Source organism: Microtus oregoni, unplaced genomic scaffold (assembly GCF_018167655.1).
Source record: "Microtus oregoni isolate MIOR12 unplaced genomic scaffold, Mior012 000002F_ref0000024, whole genome shotgun sequence".
NCBI classification, from domain to species: domain Eukaryota; kingdom Metazoa; phylum Chordata; class Mammalia; order Rodentia; family Cricetidae; genus Microtus; species Microtus oregoni.
This window is the reverse complement of record NW_024543061.1, coordinates 71,723,037-71,749,488: the sequence shown is the minus strand read 5'-3', so window position 1 is coordinate 71,749,488 and position 26,452 is coordinate 71,723,037. Positions and strand designations below refer to the sequence as shown.

The window sequence follows — 26,452 nt, the reverse complement described above, 5'->3', positions numbered from 1 at the left end:
AATAATCACACAGTTATTTTATTCATTAAAACAATGTTTGGCCCATTAGCTCTAACTTCTTATAGGCTAACTCTTAAATCTTAATTTAACCCATTTCTATTACTCTGTGTCTCACCATGTGCCCGTGGCTTACCAGCAAGTTTCTAATCGGTGTCTGTCTCAGGTGGGAAGATCCATGACTTCTCTCACTCTGCCCTTCTTCACAGCATTCAGTTCTGTCTTCTCTGCCTACAGAAGTTCTGCTCTATTAGGCCCAAAGCAGTTTTTTAATAATTAACCAAAAAAAGCAACACATGATGAGAAGAAACTCCTACACCATTTTCTCATTTTCTGTTAAAACAAAAAGGAAGGGTTTAACTTTAACATACTAAAATTACATATAATAAAAAACAGTTATCAATCAAGAATTCAGTTGGAATATTTATATCTACTTTATCTTTTATCATAACTAAAGAAAACTATAACTATAAATTCTTTAATACCATCAAAAACTCCAGAAGGATATAATATTACCTAAGTAAACAGGAAGTGCATTGTAAGCAACTTCCAAAACTAGAATTGACAGAGACATCTCACTGCCTGGACAGTCACCCAAAGTTCTTCTGTACCATTGGGGCATCCATCTTCAGCCGACAGGCCCATAGTATCCAGCAGACTTTTTCATGAAGAAAGAAATTATGAATACTGTTCATTTTCTTCTGTATCCTACAGTATGTCTCACATACTCTTTTATGAAGCAGCAACCCTGAAGGATCATTTTCCCTTTAGGCAAGTTCAACAGTCATCTTTCTGTAGGTTCTTCAATGTCCAGTTTATACAATAGTCCAGGCATTTATAAACAATATTTGGGAATATGGACATAGTTATTTCTCCCCAAACTTCTTCCTGCTTTATAAGGGCACTGTTAATCAGGACTTTCATGGTGTATCTTATTATATGCTAGGTTCATCTCAGTCACCAGCTGGGTGAAGTAACTTGTAGAGTGTGTTCACAGTGACCTTTCAGGAGACCTCAGACCTTGAAAACATATTAGCCTGCAGGCAATCCACAGTTTTTATCTTTTGTGAAAACAAAAGAAGAACCTCTTTTTCAAAGCACCATATACTTAAAGCCCAATTCTGAAGTGAAGATACCTCATGCTGGTTTATCTGCTAAATGATATACAATGAAATATTTCCCTGTACTTAGCTTCTTTACAGTCAAAAAATTATTAAAAAACACAATAATATACAGAATCCAGACTCTCTGTGAATTTTACATTCTTACAAGGCTTAATTTTGTTTTTACTTTTTCCAAACCTATTTGTACTTTGTCTCTTTAAAGACTTTACCCTTTTTTAAAAGCATTAACTTTATTTTATGACTGTCTATCTCAGGTTTTACATGGAGTAGGTTGACTACTTTGAAGGTGCCAATTGTTTCAAGAATAGAAGTGGCCCCTTGTTTCTTCCGGCCACCTATCTAGCTTACATCTGAAATAATCATGCAGAAACTGTACTCATTAAAGCACTACTTGGCCAATTAGCTCTAACTTCTTATTGACTAACTCTTACATCTTAATTTAACCCATTTCTATTAATCTGTGTATGGCCTTGTGCCAGAGGATTACGAGCAAGATTCTAACTGGTTTCCATCTCAGGTGGAAAGATCCATGGCTTCTATCACACTGCCCTTCTTCCAAACATTCAGTTCTGTCTTCTCCATCTACCTAAATTCTGTCCTATATGGCCCAAAGCAGTTTCTTTATTCATTAACCAATAAAAGCAACACATGAAGAGAAAAACCTCCTATACCACTTCTATCTCTGCTTAAACCATTTTTGTATATTAATACAACTTTAGGATACTTTTTTTCATATTGCTGTGTACATTTCTACCTCATATCAAGACAGTTATGCATGGTTTACATTTTGAGGTAATTTACCTTATTTGTTGCAAAGTTGTTTAGTATAATATATCAATATGTTGTCTTAGTCTTTAAGTTATATAGGTACTAAGAATTATAGGTCAATAATCGTCCATGTTTGTCATACTTAGACTAATCAGGTTCTTTAGACATATAGAAAATGTATTCAGCATGCATAGGTAATCTTCATTCACTTTAAAGAACTGTAGAATATGGCATTTAAATAACTTAGAGTTGACATAAGTCATGATTGCTCCTGGAAGCACCAATCTATTTCCAAGAAAATGTTGAGCACCAAAGACACTCCACTTGGAACTCATTTTCTTTTTGGCAAAATTGGCCTTTGCACAAGGAAATGCACATACCTCAACCATTGACAAGATACATTGGATCTAGAAATGGATAAGCAGACACAAGAAAAAAAGTCTGTCAAACCTTGCAAAGACAGGGTATGAGAGTTTTGAAAAATTTTCTGCCTCTGAAAATGGTCTTTTAGTTACTCTAGGCCTTAGCCAAAGTTGGTTGCTTCAACATTGCAAATGAGACTTTGAGTGATTGCCCAGCTAGCCAGGTTCTCTGTCATTTCTTCCATATTTTGGAAGTTGTTTGATTATAATCCTTGCTTGCTCATGTAATATTATTTCCCTTCTTAGATCTTTAGTGGGATATAAGACTAGATAGTTGTAGTTCCTTTTCTCATGATTTGGACAAGCTATTTATTATATAAGACATAAACTCAATAGGATTGGATAATTATTGAAACATTTATCACATGTTTTTTGCTTGATATATTTGTACTTATTGTATATAATTTTGTATTAGACTTAGAACTCTCTTATTTAAACAAAAGGAAGAGTTGCTGTAGGAATTCCTCCAGCCAGTAGTCTTTAAGTTACTCACCCACTTGAGCATAGACTCTTTCACTATTTATGTTGATGTAAAGCATGTGTCTGGCCTCTTTTCCAGCTCTAGGATTTGGTTGCTGTCCTCAGTTCCAAAAGAGGATTGTGAGTTCTGAGTCTACCTCTAAATAAATAACCTTCTATTATTCTCAATTCTGGGCTAGCGTGGCACTTTTTTTAAGTAGCCATCTTCAGGTACTAGCTGCTTAAGATTCTTTCAATTTGGTTAGCCAAAATGGTGCACATTTTTACAAGATCCTGGTCAGAACTCCAAAGAGGAATCTCAGAAAAAACATTACCAAATATTCTCAGACACTTTGTAATTATACCAGACAGTAATCTTGGAACTTAGCCATCATTTTACTATCACAGGATCCCATAGAAAGAACATCTCCCCCATGATACCTGGAAGTTATTCTAGATGACAATATCCCCTGTCTGAACAAAACTTGTCCTCAAGGTTAGATTCATCATTTAGGGCTTTATTATAATTAGGATTTGGTTGGGGGTTGTGGATAAATTATGTGGGATCAGGGATCTCTTTGGAAAAAAGGGGAAATTGGATGAGATAATAGATTTGTGTGAGCTTACACAAATAATAATACTGAGTAATAGAGTGAATATTTGTGAGCTATGATGTATAGGTAATTTACATTGGTATAGATTCTTGTATATTGATACGAGTTTAAATTATATTGAATATGTTTCTATTTTCATCCACATTAATTGTATACCTAGGTAAAGTTAGTTTATCATATAGTATACATGCATGCTTTTACCTGTGCTTAAATATTTTGTATATTGATGCATTTTAGGATATATTTATTATAGTGCAATGTACATTTCTACTTCTGATCAAGACACTTAGGCATTGGTTACATTTTGAGATCATTGTCCCCATTTGTTGCACAGTTGTTTAAAGATTGTTTAATATTGCAATATGAAGTCTTAGACTTTAAGTTTGATAGGTATTAAGATTCATATGTCACTAGTCATCCATGCTTGTCATACTTAGACTACTCGGGTACTTTAGATACATAGAAATTGTATTCTGCATAGATAGGCAATCTTCAACCACTTCAAAGTGCTCTAGAACCTGGTATTTAAAAACTTAGGTTTCTGTTGAAATGAGTCATGATTGACTCTGGCCGCATTAATCTATTCCTGAGAAAATGTTGATTATTAAAGATGCTCCACTTGGAGCTTGTTTTCCTCTTGTCAAAACTGGCACATGCCTCAACCACTGACAAGGTACATGGTATCCAGAAATGGATAAGCAGGACTATCAAATCTTGCCAAGACAGCATAAGACAGCTTTAAAAATTTCCTGTTCTTGAAAATGGTCTGTCATTTACTGTAGGCCGTAGACAAAGACGGTTGCTCCAACATTGAAAATGAGACTTTTGGTGATTGTCCAGGTAGCCTGTTGTCTCTGTTATTTGTTGTACGTTTTTGGAAGTTGCTTGATTGCACTTCCTACTTGAGTAATATTATTTCCATGCTCATGTCTTCAATGTGGTTAAAGACTAGATAGTTGTGGTTACATACCTCTCATGACTTGGCCAAGTTATTTATATACAAGACTTAAACTCATTATGCTAGGATAATTAATGAAACATTTATCACATGTGTCTTGCTTGATATTGTTTATGCTGGTTGTAATTTGAATTTTGTACATGATATTTGGTCTTAATGGATATAATTTGGTATTCGGCTTAGAACCTCCTTATTTAAACAAAAGGGGGAGGTGCTGTAGGCATTCATACCTCCAGGAGCCTTAAAGTTACCTGCACACTTGGGTATGGTCTCTTATACTACATATGCCAGTGTTAAGTGCATGGCTGTCCTCTTTCCAGCTGCAGGTTTCAATTGCTGTTCCCTGTTCCAGCAGAGGATTGTGATCTGTGAGTCTACCTTAAGTAAATAACCCTCTAGTATACTCAGTTCTGAGCTAGTGTGGGATTTCCTTATGTGTCGTTCTTCATATGCTCATAACTTAGTTGACATGTTTGCGATGTATACTTTTAATTTTCCTCCCTGGTCACTGGTCATTAGGTCCTATGCTTTTGATCCACACTGTTGTTTGTTTCACCTCAGAAAAAGATCCTTTAACAAGAACATGTATGTTTACCTCTTGAAGAGGCCAATTAGATGGCAAGATTGTAGCACAATTATTCTTAAATCTGTACCTGTGTCTACCAGGTGCTCAATTTTAATGTAATTTTTCTTTATTGTTAACTTTAGTTTTTGATCATTTACAAAGGTTTGAAAAATATGTGTTTTTTGATTTTCTTAATTTTTTATCTTCAAAAGCTATTTTGTCATCCAGAAAATCTTGTTTTTTACAGTAGGCAGTAGATGTTTTAATTATTCTATGGGGGGGTTCCCCATGTTGATAGGGAAAGATTGAACCAAATTTGATATGGGCACTTGCAGGAGCCTCCTTCAGGTGATTCCCCTGTGACAAAGATTTATCTTGCCTGTCCCTTGATCTAATTTTATTGATCCAAAGTTGGCCTTAGAAGGACCTTCTGCATACTCTGAAAGTCTATGACCATTTGTTTGGGTTATCTGTAGAAAAATCTTTGTTTATATTAATGTCTGGTCTACAATGCCTTTTTACATGTACTTGTATACCATAGTTAAAACATTTCACATTTTGACTTCTCTTCAAGCTTTTGGAAATTACCTTTCCTATCTCCTACACAAGTATGATCATCTTACAAGATTAAACATAGATTGCATATTGGATTCATTCATAATTCATCTTATTAATGAAGTTCCAAATATCCTTTTACCTTGTGCACTAGCATTTTCAGAATGCAAAGATTCAAGTAATATTCAGCTAAGTTCTTGTTCTGATATCATTCTATTTACAACTGAAGTCAATCTTTAAAAAAAATCATTCAAGGCTTACTTTTGTCCTTGTATAATTTTAGTAAATGGTTCACTCTTCTTTTCTAAAACCTGAATCTTGTCCCAAGCACTCAAAGCTGCTGAATGCATAGAGGCCATGTTTGTTCATCAAATGTAACTTGTCTTTCCGTATCATCAAAATGTCCATCACCAAAGATTTGACATTGACAAATTTTATAACCTCTAACACCACTTTGCCACACAAGTAGTCCAGGATCCACTACTGTCTCTCACATTTGTAGGACTAGTTAGATTACAAGGAGGATCCACATCTGTCAGTCTAGGGTTCCTGAGTTTCCATATAATTGGCTCAGCTGTTTCTGTATATTTCTTAATCCTAATCTTGACCTCCCTTGCTCATATATTCCTACCTCCCTCTCTTCAATTGAATTCCTGGAGCTCGGCTTGGTACTCGTTGTGGATTTCTGCATCTCGTTCTATAATTTGATGAATGAAGGCTCTATGATGATACCTGGGGTATTCACCATTTGATTACATGGAAAAGCCAGACTGGTCTCCCTCTGCAGTACAGCAAGGAGTCTTAGCTGGGTTTATACCTATGGATACTTGGGACTATCCCTGGCATCTTTTTACAACCATAACCCACAGTGGCTCTGTCTATCAAGAACCCTCTTTCATCCTCTCTCATTCCAGCCTTCTCTCCCTAGAAAGTCATGTTCCCTTCTGTTCTTTTCTCCAGTTCCTTCTGCTTTGCCATGCCCTTTGCCTCCAATTTACCCAGGAGACTTCATCTAATTCCCCTTCCCTGGGTGATACATGTATCTCTCTTAGGGTCTCTTTTGTTACCTAGATTATCTGGAGCAATACAGTGCCAGAAGTAAGGCACATAACATGATAAAATCTAGAACATGTTAGACATTGAAAAGTCCAAAGATAGTCCACTTTCTCCTGTACCTGAGCTACTTGTTGGTTCAAGGTCAATATGCCCAATTGAATCTGTCCATTAAGATCATTTTGAATGTCGAAAGCATTGCTGACTCTTTCAGCCAGCTGGTTGAGAGTCTCAGCCAACTGTGCAGTCTGGGAGAGAGCAAATCTCACAGCAGTATCTGCAGTGGCAGAGATAGCAATAAGGGCAATCACAGCTATGGTGACTCAAGGTCTCTCTTCTGCTGATCTTCTATGTCCAGGACTTGTTGCCATATTTGCTGATACTTCTGACACTGCTGTAGTATCCCCCAGGCCAGGCAATGATGGGCAAGGGCAACATGTCTAGCAAATCTCTGCTCCAACTGCGTCCTGACCCCAGACACACATTCTCTGGGTCCAAACTGCTACATGGAGCAGAGCAGAACTCAGGGAAGCAGACTCACTACTCCTGCTCCTGAACCTTAAGAGGCCCCATTTTAACAAATTTTTAAGGAATTTGAACATCATCAACCTGTCTGTCTATTTCATGCTGAGTGGAGGTGCTGCATTCTTGGGGGTATTTTACATCAACATTTCCGAAGGTCTTGGCGAAACAAAACACATAAATTTGCAATGAATCCATAGGTTCTCATCCTCTGTGGAGACAAAAGAAGAACCCATTCTACAAAGCATAGTATCCTTAGGCCCATATTTTAAAGTCAAAATACCTTTCTTAGCAGTTCCCAGAATCCAATGTCTTTCTCCAGTACAGAACACAAAAGCCAACACAATCAACACAATAACATACATCTGTATACATTCTATCTTTCTGAGGCTTTCAATTCACCCTCCCACCACCTATTTATTACTTTCCTACTGGCTAGCTCTCCAGAGGGCATCCCTCAGAGCATCTCTGGGGATGAAGAAACACATACTCCTTGTAATCTGACTTGGCTTGTTCCAAGTTGGGAACATCTAAACCCCATTCTATAATAAACCAGGGGCGAACTTGAGCTATTATTTGTATAAAATATTCGGCTGTCATTCTTGATGCTTCCATGCCTTGTTGCTTTTAGAGTTTCAGTTACTTTTTGAGACCTTCAAATTCACCCTCCCACCTCATTATACTTGCTAATCTTTTGGAGGATGTCCCTCAAAGTGTCTCTGGGGATAAAAAAAAAATACATTACCTTCCCCAATATGCTCTCCAATTTAGCCTGCGGACTGAGTGACCCTGTTCATGAATCCCCACTTTCCAGATCTCGGTGGGACCTCCACTTGCCATGCCAGTGCAGCTTGAGTGTGAAACTGGCTGGGAGTGCTGGGATTGAGACATGGAGGCTTCTTTTCAGATGTAAGAACATCAACCTTTATTCTTCCCTGACCTAAAGCCTTTTATACCTCTACTTCTTCTGTGAAAAACCACTGGTCAGAAAAGAACACAAACATCCTAGTCAATAACAGACAACAAGGAAGTTCTGCTGTTGGTCAGGGGGAGTGAAGGCAGATAGATCTCAACACCCAATTCCTTGCTGATATTTGCCTGTTGTTAAATAACTTGGAAAGCTCATTTAATGGAAAAGTAGTAAGATAATATCATATCATTGTCATTACATCATTATATAAGTTACATATATACATGTATATACAAACAGAAGCAATCCCATCTTGAATTTCTTCAACAACTAGAATTTTCTAACAGATGTAATTTGAATTTGCATCACAATAAAAGCATTCACCCTAGTCCACATAGCTAAGGTAGAATAGAAGAATATATTGAAATTACATGTGACATCTCTAGCTTCTCTGCTCTTTTTCGTCTTCAGAAAATGAATAAAAAATGGTAAGGTTCTTCAGAAAATTATGCCAGTAGAATAATTCCATGAATAGAATACATACAGAGTTTCAATTTATTGGTCAGCATGCAATTTTCATTTGCTGTCTTGCCATCTGTGATAAGGAGACACTAGGATAAGAGAAAAATGTAATAAAAAATTGTTTTGAGCCACCATGTGTCCTGAGAACCATTCCTATGTCCTCTGCAATAGAAGGACATGCTCTTAACACTTGAGCCATTTCTGATAATATTCCTACAAAAGGACTTCACCGGTATGAATTCTTCTAACTGAAATTAATTTGCAAGAAATGTACTTTCTAAAAATCTCATATTAATTTTGAGACTTCAACTCACAGATATTGCAGAAACAACAACTTTCTGACTATTCAATGACCAAGATAAATGCAGTAATATCACTCCCAAACACTCAAAGTCTAATTGTCTAAAGACAAAGAGAAAAATTTGACGACTGGTTGAGACATTTTTTTTTAAAGAAAAGAAAATCCAAAGCATCAAAACACATCAAAGCCAGAAAGACAATCCACATTTTGAAAATGTTAAAAAGTAAATAAAAATTTTGTCTCTCAGAATTGTAGTGATATTTCATTTATATATTAAAAATAAAGCTTGCTTGAAGAGTAAAAAGCAAAACAGCCACCCTGGCCAGCCTTACAGACCAGGCAGTGGTGATACACACCATTAATCCCAGCAGCCACACTAGTTTGTCATAGAAACTAGATGGTAGTGCTGCATTCCTTGAATCCCAGCACTAGAGAGAAATATAAGAATTGTGCTGAGTATTTTTTTTGGGATTGCACTGAATCTGTAGATTTCTTTTCGTAAGATTTCTATTATTATTTTGTTGATCCTACATATCCAAGAGAATGATAGATATTTCCATTTTCTGATGTCTTCTTCAATTTCTTTTTTAGAGACTTCAAATTCTTGTCATATACTTCTCTCACTTTTTAGTTACAATTACCCCAAGGTATTTTGTGTTTCTGGCTATTATGAAGGATGATGTGTCACTAATTTCTTTCTTGGCCTGTTCATCATTTGTATATAGGATTGTTATTGATTTTTTAAGTAAATATTGTATGATGTCACATCAGTGAAGGTATTTATCACCTCTAGGCATGAAAGGGTAAAGTGTTTGAGGCCACTTATGCATACTATCATTTCATCTGAGAATAATTATAGTATTCTGAAGGCTCCAAAAATAAGATAATAGATATGCATATTCCAAAAATAAGTATGTAGCAATAAAGAAATATATTGTTGTAAGCCTAGGAGAATGAGAACAGACTGTCTGGAACTTTCTCATCAGTTTGAGGATTAACTAATAGCAGTGGATTACTCAGCTTTACGACCCATAGCTCAATTTAAAAGGCCAAGCATCTCTCTGCAAACTCAGAGCCTAAAACTCCTAGCCATTTTTGATTAACAAGGTATATGAGCTCAGTTAACTATTGGGAGTCAGATATAAGATCTTTGAGTTACACATTTTCCTTGCTACATGAAACTGGCAGCATCAAATGGGAAGCACAGGGCTGCAATAAACACTACTTGGAGGTAACAAGAAAGACAATAGATTAAGTACAAATAATAGTTTAACTGAAAAGCTCTTTTTTTGGAGATTGTAAAGTAAGTCAATCAGTATCTGAGTTTTACCTCAAGATTGTAAAACTTCCTCTCCAGATCTAATGTGTAGTACCACTAGTAATAAAATGTGGGTTCAGAATCAGGCCTTTGCCACAGCTTTACACAATCCATCTTTGGCTGTGGTCTCAGCTAGTTGATGAGGTTTTTGTTCCCCACAGAGACTTTGTATTTTTATTTTTACTTGGATTCTGGTTTCTGGAATGAAATTTGCTTGTGGTGAATAGTTTTGGTATGGTGAGATATGTTCCTTGTTTTCAGAAGTTTCTAAGACCTTTAACGCAAACAGTTGTCGAATTTTGTGAAAGACTTGTTCAACATATAATGAGACTATCACATGCATCTTTTTTTCTTTCAGTTTCTGTATATGGTGGATTACACTGACAGATTTCCATATGTTGAACCATTCCTGCATCTCTGAGATGAATCCTACTTGGTCATGGCAGAAGGATTTTGGGATGAGTTAATGGATTCAGGTTACCAGTATTTAATTGAAAGTTTTCTTTTCAGTGTTCATAAGGGAGAGTAATCTGTTGTTTTCTTTCTTTGTTACATGCTTATTTGGCTTTCCTATTAGTGTAACTGTAGCCTCAAAAATGGGTTTGGCAATATTTCTTCTGTTTCTACTGAGTGGAGCAATTTTTAAAGTACTGAAATGAGCTCTTTTTTGAAAATCTTGAAGAATTCTGTAATGAAGTCATATGCCCATGGGCATTTTATGTTTGGGAGGCATTTAATTTGTGCTTGTATTTCCTTAAGTGCAATAGGTCTATTTAAATTGTTTATCTTGTCTTGATTTAATTTTGGCATATGAAACTTATCAAGAAAATTGTCCATTTGCTTTCAATTTTCCACTTTGTGGAATACAGGTTGATGAAGTACGTTCTGATGATTCTATGGATATGCTCAGTGTCTGATGTTATATCCCTGTTTTTATTTCCAATTTTGTTAACTTGGATATTCTTATACTATATTTTGGTTAGGTTGAAAAAAGTGTTTGTCTATCCTGATGAGTTCCCAAAGAATCAATATTTTTTTTTCATTGATTCTTACACAGGATTCTCAGTAGAGCAAGCTCAAATTATGAAACATAACCAAGGAATTGTCATTAGGAAAATGCAAATCAAAATGAACTTGAGATACCATCTTACACTGTAAGAGTAGCTGAGACAAAATGTACTAAATATAGCTTATATTGGAAAGAGTGTGGATTCATGGGATCACTCCTCCACTGCTGGTGGGATGCATAATTTTGCAGCCTCATTGGAAATCAACATGGCAGTTACTCATAAAATAGGTTATGTATCTCAAGACCAAGCACTAGCACTCTTAGGCTTATACCCAAAAGACACTCAATTGTATAAGGAGCAGCGGGCCACTTCCCACTGCCCAGTTCCCGGGCACCGGCTAGCTGATACCCCGAAATAACAACACACAAATTGTATTCATTTAAACACTGCCTGGCCCATATCTCTAGCCTCTTACTGGCTAACTCTCATACCTTGCTTTAAACCATGTCAAGTAATCTGTGTAGGACCATAAGCTGGTGGTTTACCGGGAAGATTCTAGCCTGCATTCATATTAGAGAGGAGAGCTATCGCATCTGCCTTACTCTGCTTTCTTCTTCCCAGAATTCTGTTTGGTCTACTCCACCTATCTAATTTCTTCCCTATCAAAAAGCCAAGGCAGTTTCTTTATTGACCGTTGAAATTAACACATAGACAGAAGACCCACCTGCATCATTCTGTAGTGAAGAGGCGAGCAGGCCAGCTTTTCGTCCCACCTGACTCCCGCATGGCTAGCTTTACACCCGAAATAACAACGCACAAATTGTATTCATTTAAACACTGCCTGGCCCATTAACTCTAGCTTCTTACTCGCTAAGTCTCACATCTTGATTAACCCATTTCTATTTATGTGTGTAGCACCACAAAATGGTGGCTTACTGGGAAGATTCTAACCTATGTCCAACTTGGGTCAGAACCTCATCGGGTCTGCCTCACTGCCTTCTTCCTCCCAGCATTCTGTTCTATCTTCCCTGCCTACCTATGTTCTGACATATCAGGTCAAGCAGTTTTCTTTATTAACCATTGAAAGTAACACATAGACAGATTAACCTCCTACATCACTCAGTCATTCCACAAAGGAACTTGTTTAACAATGTTCATACAGTATCATTCAAAATAACCAAAACCTCAAAACAACCTAGATGCCCTTTAACTGAAGAATGAATGAAGAAAATATCCATTGGAAAATGGAATATCATTCAGCTGAAAAAACAAACAAAAAAAACCCAACAACAACAACAAAACAATGATTTCATGAAAAAGTATGTAGCTAGAATAAAACAACTTAGATGAGGTAAACCAGACTCAGAAACACAAATAGGGTACGTATGCACTTATGAGCAGATGTTAGATGTAAAGTAAAGGATAACCAGATTCCAATGTGCAGTAACAAAAAAGCTAAGTAGCAAGGAAAACCATAAAGTGGACAGATGGATCACCCAGGAAAGCAAAATGAGATGAGAGCTCCAGGGTAAACTGATGAGGGAAGGGTAGGTAATTGGAGGGAAAAGAGATGAGAACATGAATGGATAGGATATTAGAAGGTGGAGAGTTCTGGAGTTGGGCAGAATGAAAGTGATCTTGATAGAGGGAACCACTATGGGGATAGGGATAAACCTAATGCTAATGAATTTCCCAGGAATGAACAAGGATTCCAATCAATAGCGGAGAGTGTGCCTGAATTCTACTTAGTTGAAATCAGATTGACAAATACCCTGACTATCATCATACAGCCTTCATCAAATAACTGATGGAACCAGATGCAGACATCTACAACCAATATCCAGAAGGTTATCTGAGGATCTAATTTTAAAAAGTGAGTTGGACTTATGTGAGCAAGGGATGTCAAGATCATGATGAAGAACTCTACAGAGACAGCTATACCATGCTTATGAAAATTCAGGAACACTAGACCAACAGCTGGGGAGACTCCTGGGAGAGAACTATGTGTCCAATATGTGACAGACAGTAATGAAGCTTGGTGTGCCTAGAAGTAGGACCAGGATTGATACCTGGTTCATGAGCTACTTTATTGAAGTTATTACCTATGGTGGAATGCCATGATTAGCCTTAATGCATGGGGTGTGTACATGATCCTGTACTAACTTACTGTGACAGATTTCATTGATTTCCTCAAGAAAGGCCTTACCACTTAAGAGGTGTGGATGGTGGGTAAGCTTGATAATGAGGCTGACAAAGGGATAGTGGTTAGAACCATCCATAAAATAAAAATTAAATTAAAAATTTTAAAAAGTTAGGGTTCTTCTACCCTATCACAAAGACTTAGCTATTAGGTTAAATTTCTAATCCTCATTACATCAGGGTATGACTGTTTGCACATTGAAAATTAGGTCTTTAATAATCACAACATGTTATTAAGAACACAAATTTTAATAAGAATATTGTGAAAAATTACAAAAGAAACCCAGGAGAAGAAGGAATACTATATGGTGACTTAAGTTTAAAAATTTCTTCTTGGACCACAGAAATAAAACTCCAAATATTTATATGTATATATATATATATGTATATATACATATATGTATATATACATATATGGAGTTTTATTTATATAAAAAATAAAACAGAATATATATATATATATATATATATATATATATATGTTGGTCCATTAATCTATGTGAAATTGCATATCTTATTCATTCTCTCAATCTTTGTAGGATAGCTATGGAATATTAGATGATGATTATGAAGTACTGGAAAGTAGAAAGTAGAAGTTTTAGATTCCAATTGGGGCTATTAAGTACAAGATACACATTCCAGGTTTGGACTACTTAAGGGCCCTAAAAAACTCTAGGTCACATACAGCCTGGGGCAAGCTGTCTATCATTTAACCTCACCTTTACTAAATGTCTTCCTGGTAAGCTGTTCCATAACTTGTTTGGATTATGCCTCATGAGTTCATAATGACATTTTGAAGGAATTAATAAAATGGTCTTTTTCATACATTGACCACACTGGAGAGATTCAAGGAAGTGGGAAAATATTTGCACCATTTCACAGAGTATGCTCTTCTTTTCTAGAATCCAAGAAGTCAAGGAAAAGGCTGCCTTCTCCCAGAAGGTGTCTGTTCCACAGTCTTCATAGTCTAACAACTCTACCTAGCTATCCTGTTGTTCTTCATCTCTCTCCTCTTATTCTTTCTAAAAGTTATAAAATGTTCTTTGGGTCAGGAACACCTAAAATGCATATACGAGTATAGCAAAAGCATATAACTGCCCTTTGCCTTCCCAAACACACATGGGACAAGACTGCCCTATTTTTTTTTTAATTACCACAGAATATTTTCCAAGTAATAATATATTCTGCTTTCATAATACATCTTTGATGAGTACAGAAAAAAAAAACACCAGGCATGTGTATCTGCAATTGTCACACTATTCATAAAAAGTAAACTATTCAATTGAGCTTTGTTCAATTTTCTTAATACTTCCTTACAGATGACTAGCATCTAAAGTCTTACATGCATAGCATAAGACTGATGTAGCACACTAAATAGGAGTTCTGTATTCACATGTACAATTAACTGGCCTTCAATGATTTAAAATCACTCATATTCTCTAGAATTTTTCTCTGTACCTAGACAGGCATGAGCATGCATATACACAGGCACACACACACACACACACACACACACACACACAAACACTCAAACAGGATGTAAAGTCAATTATTGTGCTTGTCAATAAGCATGTTCCATAAGTCTATAGATACATAAAATAGCTTCTAGAAAAGTTTACAGGAAGACCTTTAGCAACCTAACAATGGCTTGTGTCATACAGAGTAAATTGATGCAAATAACGGATATTAAATAAAAAGGAAACTCCACTACAAAGCTGAGATTAGAACTAACTATGTTGGCTCATCCCTTTAATTAAAGCACTTGAATCATAGCAGGAAGAACAGCAATACTTAGGCCTAAGTGATTGAATATATTAGTTGGCATGCAATTTCCTTTGCTTTCTCTCCTTCTGAAACAGGGTGACACTAGAGTAAGAGGAAACTGAGATTAAAAACTGTTATGAACCTATGAAAAACCATGTGTCATGAAAACTATTCCCAGGTCCCCTGCAATATCAGAACAAGCTTTTAGTCAGTGAGCCATCTGTGATACTGTGCCAAAAATAGGTCTTCACTGATATGACCTCTTCTAACAAGAGTTAGTTTACAAGAAATATACTTTCACAGATCCTCACATAGTGTTGAAATTTTATCTCACAGATATTGGTGAAAAAACAATTTTCAGACTGTTCAATGACCAAAGCAAACCCAATAGTATCACTCTCAAACATTCAAAGTCCAATTAATTAAAGACAAAATAAAAGTCAAAGACTGTAAAAAGGAAGAATATTTTTTACAGTAAAGTATATCCAATGCATCAGAAACACATCAAAGCCAGATGGAAAAGGCCATACATTTTGAAAAAAAATCTTGAAAAGCAAGTGATGACTCTCAGGATTCTAGTGTTATTTCATTCGTATTTTATTAAATAAAGATTCACCGATGAAGACAGTGTAAATAGCCACCCTGCCCAGCCTTACAGACCATGAATTGGTGACACACACCTTTATCCCAGTAGCCAGAATAGTTTTCCATATACACCAGGTGGTTTTGGTGCATTAATTTAATCCCATCGCTAGAGAGAAATAAATATATATAGAGAGAAATATAAGATGGAAGAAGAGAACTCTCAGTCCATTTCATTTGGAAGATTCATTGAGGCCAGATTGCCATTTTGCACTGAGGTAGATGTAAGAGCCAGTAGCTGGCTGTTTAATTTTCTGTCCAATGCACTTAGTTTTCCTAGAAATGCAATAAAGGCTATTCCATTTGACATCATTCACAACAGTCACCATGATTTGAGAAAACATCAAGAAAAGCTACTTTGAATGTGAACAAAGAAAAGACATTGAGAGTGAAAACCGATGACAAACTGGCATCATGTCAGGAATATTGATACTGAATCTTCGCAAAAGTTAAAAATGGAGTTTCTATATGTGCTGTTGCCATAAAATGTGCATTTTCCATAGTTCAGTAATAAACAGGATATGAAAGTTACTTTGAAACATCATGAATTTAAATTCTTTATGAGTGTCACCTAAGAGCTACAGCTGTGTCATATGGAAATAGCACATCTCAGCTGTTTCAACCACTACAAGTTTCTAAGAGCCTGTTTCATGATCTGTATTACTTAGCCCACATTAAACACTAATGAATGGCAGTGTTCCTCCTCAGCTCCTCCACAGATTGTATTATTTCTGGTGAGTTCCTATGTGATATTTTCCTTGCATGAAAGAATAATATCTTTCACAAGTTACTAATGCTGAAAAAGGTCAAGAAAAGGGCTCAAGTTGTGTGATATTTGGCAGAATCATCTTCTCTATTCTAGGACCCACGTAGTTAAGGATAAGGCTTAGTTCTTCCAGAACAATCAATTCCTCAGTTGCCCATACTTGTACATGTATACCTAGCTTTTTCCTATCCTCCTGCTCTCACTTTCCCAGAACAAAGTCTACCAAGGCCAGAGCTGGTCAGAACCCCTCATCACCAACCTGCCCATCTTATAACTGATGACACTAGAAAAAATATCCTGTCAATAAATATTGGCTCTTATTCACAGAAGTCAACTGTTCCCTGTCTTTAACATTAAACTCCATTATTCCTGTGAGAATCTCTCTGTTTTCCATAGAACCATAGAAAACTATCAAAGGTAAATATACTACCCATTCTCAATACATTTATTTTTCACTTTAGGGGGTAAAAAATTTCACATGCTTAAATGACAGAGTTTTACCATCATCTCTAGCAAAGGACATTTTTTCAGTGACGTTTGTTTCTGAGATCGTCTTCACACTCTTAAAAATGAACCATCAAGAACATTGATATGCACAGCACAGAAAAGTGTTCCACATGGATGAAGGATCGTCTAAATTTACATCCATATGTCCTTTCCTGATTTATCTCATCCTAATATTCTTCAGAATTCTACCAATCCCATGCAAAAACTGCACAATTACAAAAGCCTGATGATGGTCTCAGATGTGAATGGCAGCTAATTGTTTTTACTGTTTTGCACCTCTCTTGTTAGTGTGTTGTTTTCATTGGTTAATGAATAAAGAAACTGCCTTGGACTAGTTGATAGGGCAGAACTCAGGTAGGCAGAGAAGAAAGAACTGAATTCTGGGAGGAAGAAAGCAGAGAGAGATCTGCCATGGAGCCAACAGAGTCAGATATGCTAAATCTTTCCCAGTAAACCACTGCTCATGGTGATATAGAGATTGATAAAAATAGGTTGATTCAAGATGTGAGATTTAGCCAATAAGAGGCTAGAGGAAATGGACCAAGCAGTAATTAAATCCATGCAGTTTCTGTTTTGTTATTTCTGGGCTAAACAAGCTAAGTGGCAGGGAAAAAAAACAAGCAGGCCCTCACCCTAAAACACTCTCATAGTAAAGGGATCACAACACACAATAGAAAAAAATAACGGGATCATAGAACAAATCAACATTAGTATCATTTGAAGTCCTAGATAAACTTAACATCTATGGAGTATTTTGTTCTTTCTCTGTTTTTGTTAAATGTTTTCATTGTGTAACAACCCTAACAATACTTGAACTCTTCTGGAACTCACATTAAATGCATAAAACCTAAAATTCTATTGATGGAGGAAGGTCACTGGCTAATAAAGGAACTGCCCTGGCCCATTTTATTGGTTAGAGGATTGGTGGGAGGAGTAAACAGAACAGAACGCTGGGAGGAAGAGGAAGTGAGGTCAGAGACTCCACCGCTCTGCTCTCGGGAGCAGACGCCTGAGAGAGACGTGATGCCCCGCTCCCGGGATGAAGCTCCGACCCAGGATGGACTAGGCTAGAATCTCCCCGGTAAGCGCACCTTGGGGTGCTACACACAGATGATTAGAAATGGGCTAAATTAATATGTGAGAATTAGCCTAGAAGAGAATGGGCCAAGCAGTCTTTAAATGAATACAGTTTGTGTGTTGTTATTTCGGGGCATAAGCTAGCTGAGCAGGCGGCTGGGGTGTTGGGGACACAGCCCGGCCGCCCTTATTACTTCATTCTATGATTAAAGGTGTGGGACACCACACCTGGTTATCTTCTAATCAATTTTTGAGAATAATTGAAACTATGCTCATGAGGTCTAGTGAAGCTATATTTGGTACTTCACATCTGTATTCCTAACGTGGAGGACATGCGGAAATGTATTTAGCAAGTGACACAATGAGGCCAATTCACAAACAAGATGAAAAACAATGTAAGCTTTAATTTGAAAGCTAAGTCAGGGGATTCCTTGGGAATGAAAAGAACAGGTAGATGATGCTGATGAGCACAACAGTTGATGGAGGAGGGTCATCTTTCTATCTGTTATTTCATTGGTTAATTAATAAAGAAAACTGCTTGGCCTTTAATAGGACAGAAAATTAGGTAGGCTGGGTAAACAGAACAGAATGCTGGGAGAAAGAAGCCGAGTCAGGCAGTCGCCATGATTCTCCCACCCGACACAGACGCAGGTTAAGATCTTTCCTGGTAAGCCACATCTCGTGGTGCTACAGAGATTATTAAATATGGTTAAAGCAAGATGTGAGAATTAGACAATAAGAGGTTAGAACTAATTGGCCAAGCAGTATTTAAAAGAATACAGTTTCCATTTAATTATTTCGGGCATAAGCTCGACAGGCGGCTGGGAACTGGGAGCAACACAGCATGCCGCTCCATCAACAAACAGTGGGTGGTTTTGATCTTTAAAACATCAGCAAAATAGGTTGGAAAATATTAGAGCACTTCCTAACAAAAATGGAAAATGAGATTCTCCATTTTGATCAGTCAAAACAATTATATACCATGGGGACTTTGAAGGTCATATTAGTCTATCTTATTCATGTTTCTAGTCAATCAATAGATCATATCAATGAGTAAGGATACTTTCCGTTGAAAATATTACCCAAACATAAGCTAATATAACTTTCTGAAAGCAACAATTACAAACATTGGAGAGAAGTTGTTTTCCAAATACCACAGCATTCATGGATCATGTGGAAACTTGGTACATAAGGATTGCCTACTCGTACATTTACATGGACTCTCAACTGCCATTAATCTTTCTCTAACACAGAGGGACAAGAAGAAGAACAGATGAAAAATCTTCTAGTGATTTGATACCATAGTTAGTCTAACTTGAACCAGATATGGAGAATTCTGGAACCCCTTTCTGGGTTAAAACAGACTGTCATTCTTGCTTGTACCTGTTAATATGCATCCATGCTTGGTGTTCTAACTCCCTGAAGAAATGAACAAAACTCTCAGTTTCGGATTATATACATCGTTACACATGTTTGTAGCAACATGAATGGAAGTTTCACTTATTAACATATACTATCTATCTTTAGCCTCAATGATAATGAAAATAGAGACAAAACTATACAAGAGTGTATTGGGAGCTCACCAAGGCCAGCTGGACTGGGAATGAAAGAGCATGGGATAAAACCAGACTCTCTGAACATGGCAGACAATGAGGGCTGATGAGAAGCCAAGGACAATGGCACTGGGTTTTGATCATACTGCATGTACTGGCTTTGTGGGTGCCTAGCCAGTTTGGATGCTCACCTTCCTAGACCTGGATGGAGTGGGGAGGACCTTGAACTTTCCACAGGGCAGGGAACCCTGACTGCTCTTCAGACTAGAGAGGGAGGGGGAAAGGAGTAGAGGGAGGGGGAGAGGAGTGAGAGGAGGGGGAGGGAAATGGGAGGCTGGAAGGAGGCAGAAATTTTTTTTTCAATAAAAAAAGAATGTATTGAAGCAAATTCCCCCTCAACCACAATGGTCAAGTTCAGACTGACAGTTATATAAAACTAGAGCTTAAACAATAGCAGAACCTCACTTCTAATATCTGGACTTTGCCTGCATCACTTCAACACCGTTGTCCAAATATCATGTTGTCGCATTTACAACTGAGATACAACCTCCTCCCCATGTATCCTGTCAGGCTAAAGTCCCAAACAAAAGTCAGGCATACAAGATGTCCCATTCTGTCAGGTCAGGTCACCAGTAAGGACCTGAAAGGTGCCTTTGTTCTGCCTTCCTTATAAAAACTCTGGTTTTTCTTCTCTCAGAACAGACTGGGAAGGAACTCCAGATCCTCCTCCAAGATGTTGGTGGTCCTTCTCACAGCAGCCTTGTTGGCCCTGAGCTCAGTTCAGAGAGCAAATGCAGGTAATGAAGAGGAATTGAGAATGGTAGAATGAAATGGGAGTTGGTCAACAGATGGAGTTCAGGCCTGTGAAAAACATAAAAAGACGAATAAGAAACTGAGGAAAGGTATAGGAGAACAAACATTCAAATGTTCATATTATCATTTTGCACTAGACCTTAGATTTTGCTTATAGCATAATTTAAGAAATGATTCTTACAGCAACATTGCATGAGTGCATTTGTGAAAAGATCTTTATGGTGGGGGATGATGAATGGGAGCATGATCAGTTGACAGATTGAAGACAGTTTTCAAGGTGTTATGATAAGTCAATTGTTAAAATGCTGGCTTTGCTGTACAGAAGATAGAAAAATGAAAGAAGTAGATATATAAAAGGGGTGTTTTAAGAAAAGGAATAATATGTCAAGTTTAAAACATACACAATGAGCTAGAAATACTAGGGAATAATTTTTTAATAGTTTTTTTTTGCATTTGTGTGCATACACAACTGTCTGTGTATATGTGAATATGTATGATGTGTGAGAGTAGGAGAGAGGCACAAACACACAGAGACCATACTCACATACATACAAACAAACACACATGCACAGAGAGAGAGAGAGAGAGAGAGAGAGAGAGAGAGAGAGAGAAAGTTTGCACACTTCTACATATTTCAATCAGAGGACAACATACTATCACCAAGACTTTTATTTCTGCAATGTGATTCGAATAACTTTAATTAAAATCATCAGGTAAGCACTTTTACCCACTGAGATAAATTGATGAACGTACTAATGTATTTTAATGAACAATATATACTGCTCTATGGACTATACATAGTATTTAAAACAATGTTTACTTTTATTTCCATTCTTGAAATGCCTGGGGATATACCATTTAAGTAATTAAGATCATGAAGAAAAACAAAAAGAATGTAAACATATCATACTGAAATTCCCAATTAAAATGAAGAATATCTGTATGTCTCGGCAGGATTAACAAGAGCAAAATACTGGTTGCTACTGATCACAGAAACCATTCGGGCAGCAGTACCACCAACATTGCCCAAGAATAAAATTCTATTTATTGGGCAAGTAGATGTAGTTGAAAGCTACCTTTATTGTGCAGCAGGAAAATGTTATAAGTAACTTTCACTTATTTTGTGCTTATTTTCTAGCGATCATCTATGAAGCCTCTTCTTCTGAGCTCTTAGGTAAAGCCTGATCTATCCTCTATTGAACTTCTATGCACCCTTTACTTTTGTAATTATTTAGTTCTGAAATATCTCATAGATTTGTTGGTTAATGAAACTAACATGTGACACTTTCCCCTTAGATATGTAGGAAAACTTCCCCACATTGTGTCTAGAACCAAGAGAAGGAAATGCACTGGAAGAGTACAAAGCCAGAGTTTTATACTAAAAACACTTAGTATCTTCCACAGATTGAAACAATGGCTTGTATGTGTTGAGCTATAATCACCCATGGCTCGATGGGTTGCTCAAAGAAAACTCTCTCATCTGAATTTCTAAGAAGAAATATATGCTTGCACACTACATACAAAGTTTTAGAGATCCTAGGCTCCCTCATTTTTTAAAACAGTTTTTTCACACTTACCTCTGTATCCACAGCTGAGTAATAATACTCCATGAAAAGTGAAAGGAACAGCTTCTAATCTCTTTCAAACATGTCTTTCTTGTTCTACACATGGTTATAGAACCCTGAACACCATGATATATTTAAGAATAGGGCATTGCTTCTACAAGATGCTACTATGCCTAGTTCTAGGTAATATCATTGAAATGTCCTTCCCGTTTCATCATTTTGGTGTGAAAAATGAAAGAAACAGAAAATCACCTTAGTACACCAAATTTAGGAACAAATATTTGTCCAAAAAGTTGAAACATAAAAAAGTTTTGTGCATGTTTAAAAATTACCTTTCAAGAAGAACCAGTGACATAAATTTAGAAGGGGTGTTCTTGGAGCAAGAGAAATGTAATCTCCATCTAGATTGATTTATTCCCATATAGAAGAGGAGCAGCAAAATCAGAGCAATGGTCAACAGCTTCAGAAACCCCCTTCTGGACAGTTGCCCCCAAAACCTTCTGCTTCTGCTGATGATAATGAAGATGGTGATGATGATGGTGAGGGCAGTGACGAAGATGGAAATAATCCAGAGGGACCACCACAGGGACCACCACAGCATCCTCGCCCTCCTAAACCTGGAAACCAACAAGGCCCACCCCAGCAGGGAGGTCCACAGCCAAATCGCCCTCCTAAACCTGGAAACCAGCAAGGCCCAGAACAGCAGGGAGGCCAGCAACAAAATGGCTCTCCTCAACAAGGAAACCAACAAGGCCCACAACAGCAGGGAGGCCCACAGCAAAATCGCCCTCCTAGACCTGGAAACCAACAAGGCCCACAACAACAGGGAGGCCAGCAACAAAATGGCTCTCCTCAACAAGGAAACAAACAAGGCCCACAACAGCAGGGAGGCCCACAGCAAAATCGCCCTCCTCGGCCTGGAAACCAACAAGGCCCACAACAGCAGGGAGGCCCACAACAGCAGGGAGGCCCACAGCAAAATCGCCCTCCTCGACCTGGAAACCAACAAGGCCCACAACAGCAGGGAGGCCCACAGCAAAATCGCCCTCCTCGACCTGGAAACCAACAAGGCCCACAACAACAGGGAGGCCCACAACAGCAGGGAGGCCCACAGCAAAATCGCCCTCCTCGACCTGGAAACCAACAAGGACCACCCCAGCAGGGAGGTCAGCAGCAAAATCGCCCTCCTAAACCTGGAAACCAACAAGGCCCACCTGAGCAAGAAAGCGAGGAACAGGCAAGTAACCTGTAGAAATTTTCTCCACAGAGCCACAAGGTTCCTCAACAGGTCAGAGGTAATAAGTTACTTTTTCCTTTACACAGGTCACAAACTTTAGAGGTCACCAATGTCTACCTATGGGGATGGAGTTCTTATACATCTAAAATTTAAATGTCCTCTGTAACTTAGTGGATTTTGATAGAGGTGATTTAAATTCAATTTCCATAAAGTGTCTTATGTCTAACAGAGTTAGATATCCAAAAAAAGTAGAGATATGTCAGGAAATGTTGGTTGCATGATAAGACTTGCTTCTCCGTGACTTTATTTATTTATATATTTATTTATTTATTTATTGCAGGAAAAATAGATGACAGATTCCCGTAATGGTATTTTAATGGAACAATGATGTGGCAAGTGAACCCTCAAACACTCTAATAAAATATTTAGCATGCAATTTCTCTTTCTTGTTTCTTATTCGGAGCATGAGTGAAATCTGGGGTCTGGGACCACACTGAAGACAATTATAAATCCTTTCATACAGCAACATCCATAAAGGGGCCCACTTTCTCCCTTTACAAATCACCCAACTATCATTTGATTGTCCGGATAGTTTCATCATACTTGGAGTTATGTCTATAGCTTTTCTGTATTTCCCAGATACCTCTGACGTTAGCGGGAGACTTCACATATGACATAGTTTTCAAAATTAAAATACATAGATGGATAAAACTACATAAACATGCTATTGGTTTGTCACATGCATTGTTTGACCAGTACCCTATAGAATAGCTGCCTAGGAGTACCTGTAAAGAGGTCATTTCCCTTTTCTCACATGTAGCACACTCCCAATTCACAATTCACTTGAAAGGAAGTTGCTGATTCTGCAGCTGGTGTTCTTTTCAGCATTCAAGTGTCAATAAGCTCAATTTCTTTCTCTGACTTTGATGGTCCTATATATGCAATAGTGTCTTAGGGAACAGATGATCTTTGTTTTCATCTACCTTGATATTTATAAATATCATATACTTGGACTGCCATGCCAGCTCAGCAACTGTAGTTCTTCTGAGCGAGGGAGGTTGGTATTAACACACAACACAACTTTATATTCTGCAGGCAAGCCTATATTCCACTTTCTCACACAGTATATATAGCCCTCAGCAGGGGAGACTGAGTCAGCCAAAGCAGGAAGCTCACCACCATTAGTCACATGGCTTAGGGGTAAACATCCTTAGAAACATTGCTGAAAACAACAGATTGTTCCTGTTTTCAAACAACCACAAGAGTGCAAAACATCAAGTGGGGATGCAAAGACCTGTCTTCAAGGGACCCAACACTGGACATTATCAGCAAATGATATTTTTAAACATTTTATGTATACCTAAGAGCAATCTTTCATTCTTATTTTTGGAGAGTTTCTAACTGACCTTTCATTGCTTTTTCAATCTTGTTGTGTTTTAATTAATAAGTGAAAATATAAAATGCATATATGTTCTACAAGCAGAAGAATCTTTAAAACTTCCAAAATATTTGATCCTTAGATCTTTGAAACTGAACTTGCTGTTCTTTAATGCTTTTGTCAAATTGTTATTACATTCCTTAAATCACATACTTATTTCCCTCCATCCCCACAATTTTTTATGAAAACTAGACTGACTTTCATAGACTACCACAGTGTTAGATTCTCACATGTGACAAATTTTGGTCATTCTGAAAATTTGACACTTAACCTTCTGTTTATGTAATTCTTTGAATGGCCATGAGTATACCATGGCAGTGCAAAATGAAGGTATGATAAGATGTGTTACCATTTATATGCCTATTCATAGACACATGCTAATTACATTTATCTACAATATGAGTACAGCTGCATATCATAGTGAAACCACTCATTTTCATGATTGTCAGTATTCTAAAATGATTCTTCGAATATCCTTCTGCTCTAGAGTAGTCCTATGACTATTCATTAATGTGCTTTGAAGATTGAACCAACATTGTTGTTGAAGGAGCTTTGGGCTGCGTTCCTGTGGCTCGGCTCCCGACTGCCAGCTAGCTTATACCCCGAAATAACAACACACAAACTGTATTCATTTAAACACTGCCTGGCCCATTATATCTAGCCTCTTCTGGCTAACTCTCATATCTTGCTTTAATCCATTTCTAATAATCTGTGTAGCACCAGTCTTACCAGGAAAGATTCAGCATGTCTGGCCTGGCGGCTTGCTTCATTACGTCTGCCCTGGAGAGCAGCAGCCTTACATCTGAACTCACTTCCCTTCTTCTTCCAGGCATTCTGTTCTGTTTACTCCACCCACCTATGTTCTAACCTATCAGGGCCAAGCAGTTTCTTTATTAATAAACCAATGACCTTTCTCCATCATTTCCCCTTTTTCTATTTAAACAAAAAAAAAGGGAAGGCATTAACTTTAACATAGAAAAATTACATATAACAAAACAGTTATCAAGTAAAAATAACAATATTTACATCTATTTTATCTTTTATCATAACCAAGGAAAACTATAACTATCCATTCTTCAACTCCATCAAAGACTCCAGAAGGATATAATATTACCTAAGTAAACAAGAAATTAGAAACTTCAAACTCTAGAAATGACAGAGACATGTCCCTGCTTGGACAGTCACCCAAAGTTCTTTTATACCGTTGGGGCATCCATCCTCAGCCTATAGGCCCATAGTATCCAGCAGACTCTTCCATGAAGCAGGAAATTTCAAAGACAGTTCAGTCACTATCTGCTGTGTCTCGTGAATTCTTTTATGAAGCAGGAACCCCGATAGACCATCTCAACTTTAGGCAAGTTCAGTAGTCCTCTCTCTGTGGGTTCTCTGTGTCCAGTTTATGCAATAGTCCAGGCAAGAACAGTTTCTTGCCCAAATGGCTACCAAACTCCATAAGGATCCTCTTCAATGTCCATCTTCTTCCTGAAGTAGATTGGTGTTTCCAGGAAAAGAAATGTCTCATTGTCATAAAAACCCTACGTTATTAAAACATTAAATAGCATATTCTGCAGTATTTGAAAGATATGAAGAATGACGATCTAACTGAAATATATCTCTATATATCTAGAAAATCTAACTACCATGACTACAAACTTGACTATTATTAATGATTATCCATTAACAACCTATATACATTACATTTTTCAATGAACTACACAATCACAATACCTTAATCAAGATCAGAAACACATATACATATAACAAAATTGACCTTATTTAAATCACTAAAGCAA

At 37.3% G+C, this 26,452-nt stretch overlaps 1 protein-coding gene across 1 annotated transcript; it reads left to right on the top strand.

Annotated features, from left to right (window-relative positions):
• The first annotated feature begins 20,288 nt into the window (after nt 1-20,288).
• LOC121441147 (acidic proline-rich protein HP43A-like) lies at nt 20,289-23,657 on the top strand. The gene is made up of 4 exons (XM_041642282.1): nt 20,289-20,403; nt 21,558-21,593; nt 22,410-23,221; nt 23,562-23,657. The coding sequence occupies exons 1-4, from the start codon at nt 20,340-20,342 to the stop codon at nt 23,568-23,570; spliced, it is 921 nt and encodes a 306-aa protein (XP_041498216.1). The 5' UTR covers nt 20,289-20,339; the 3' UTR covers nt 23,571-23,657.
• The last annotated feature ends 2,795 nt before the right edge of the window (nt 23,658-26,452 follow it).

Coding starts and splice junctions, on each gene's coding strand:
- LOC121441147 (XM_041642282.1), top strand. CDS start 20,340: ATGTTGGTGGTCCTTCTCACAGCAGCCTTGTTGGCCCTGAGCTCAGTT. Junction 20,404..21,557: donor AGTTCAGAGAGCAAATGCAG/GTAATGAAGAGG, acceptor CTTATTTTCTAG/CGATCATCTATGAAGCCTCT. Junction 21,594..22,409: donor CTCTTCTTCTGAGCTCTTAG/GTAAAGCCTGAT, acceptor ATTCCCATATAG/AAGAGGAGCAGCAAAATCAG.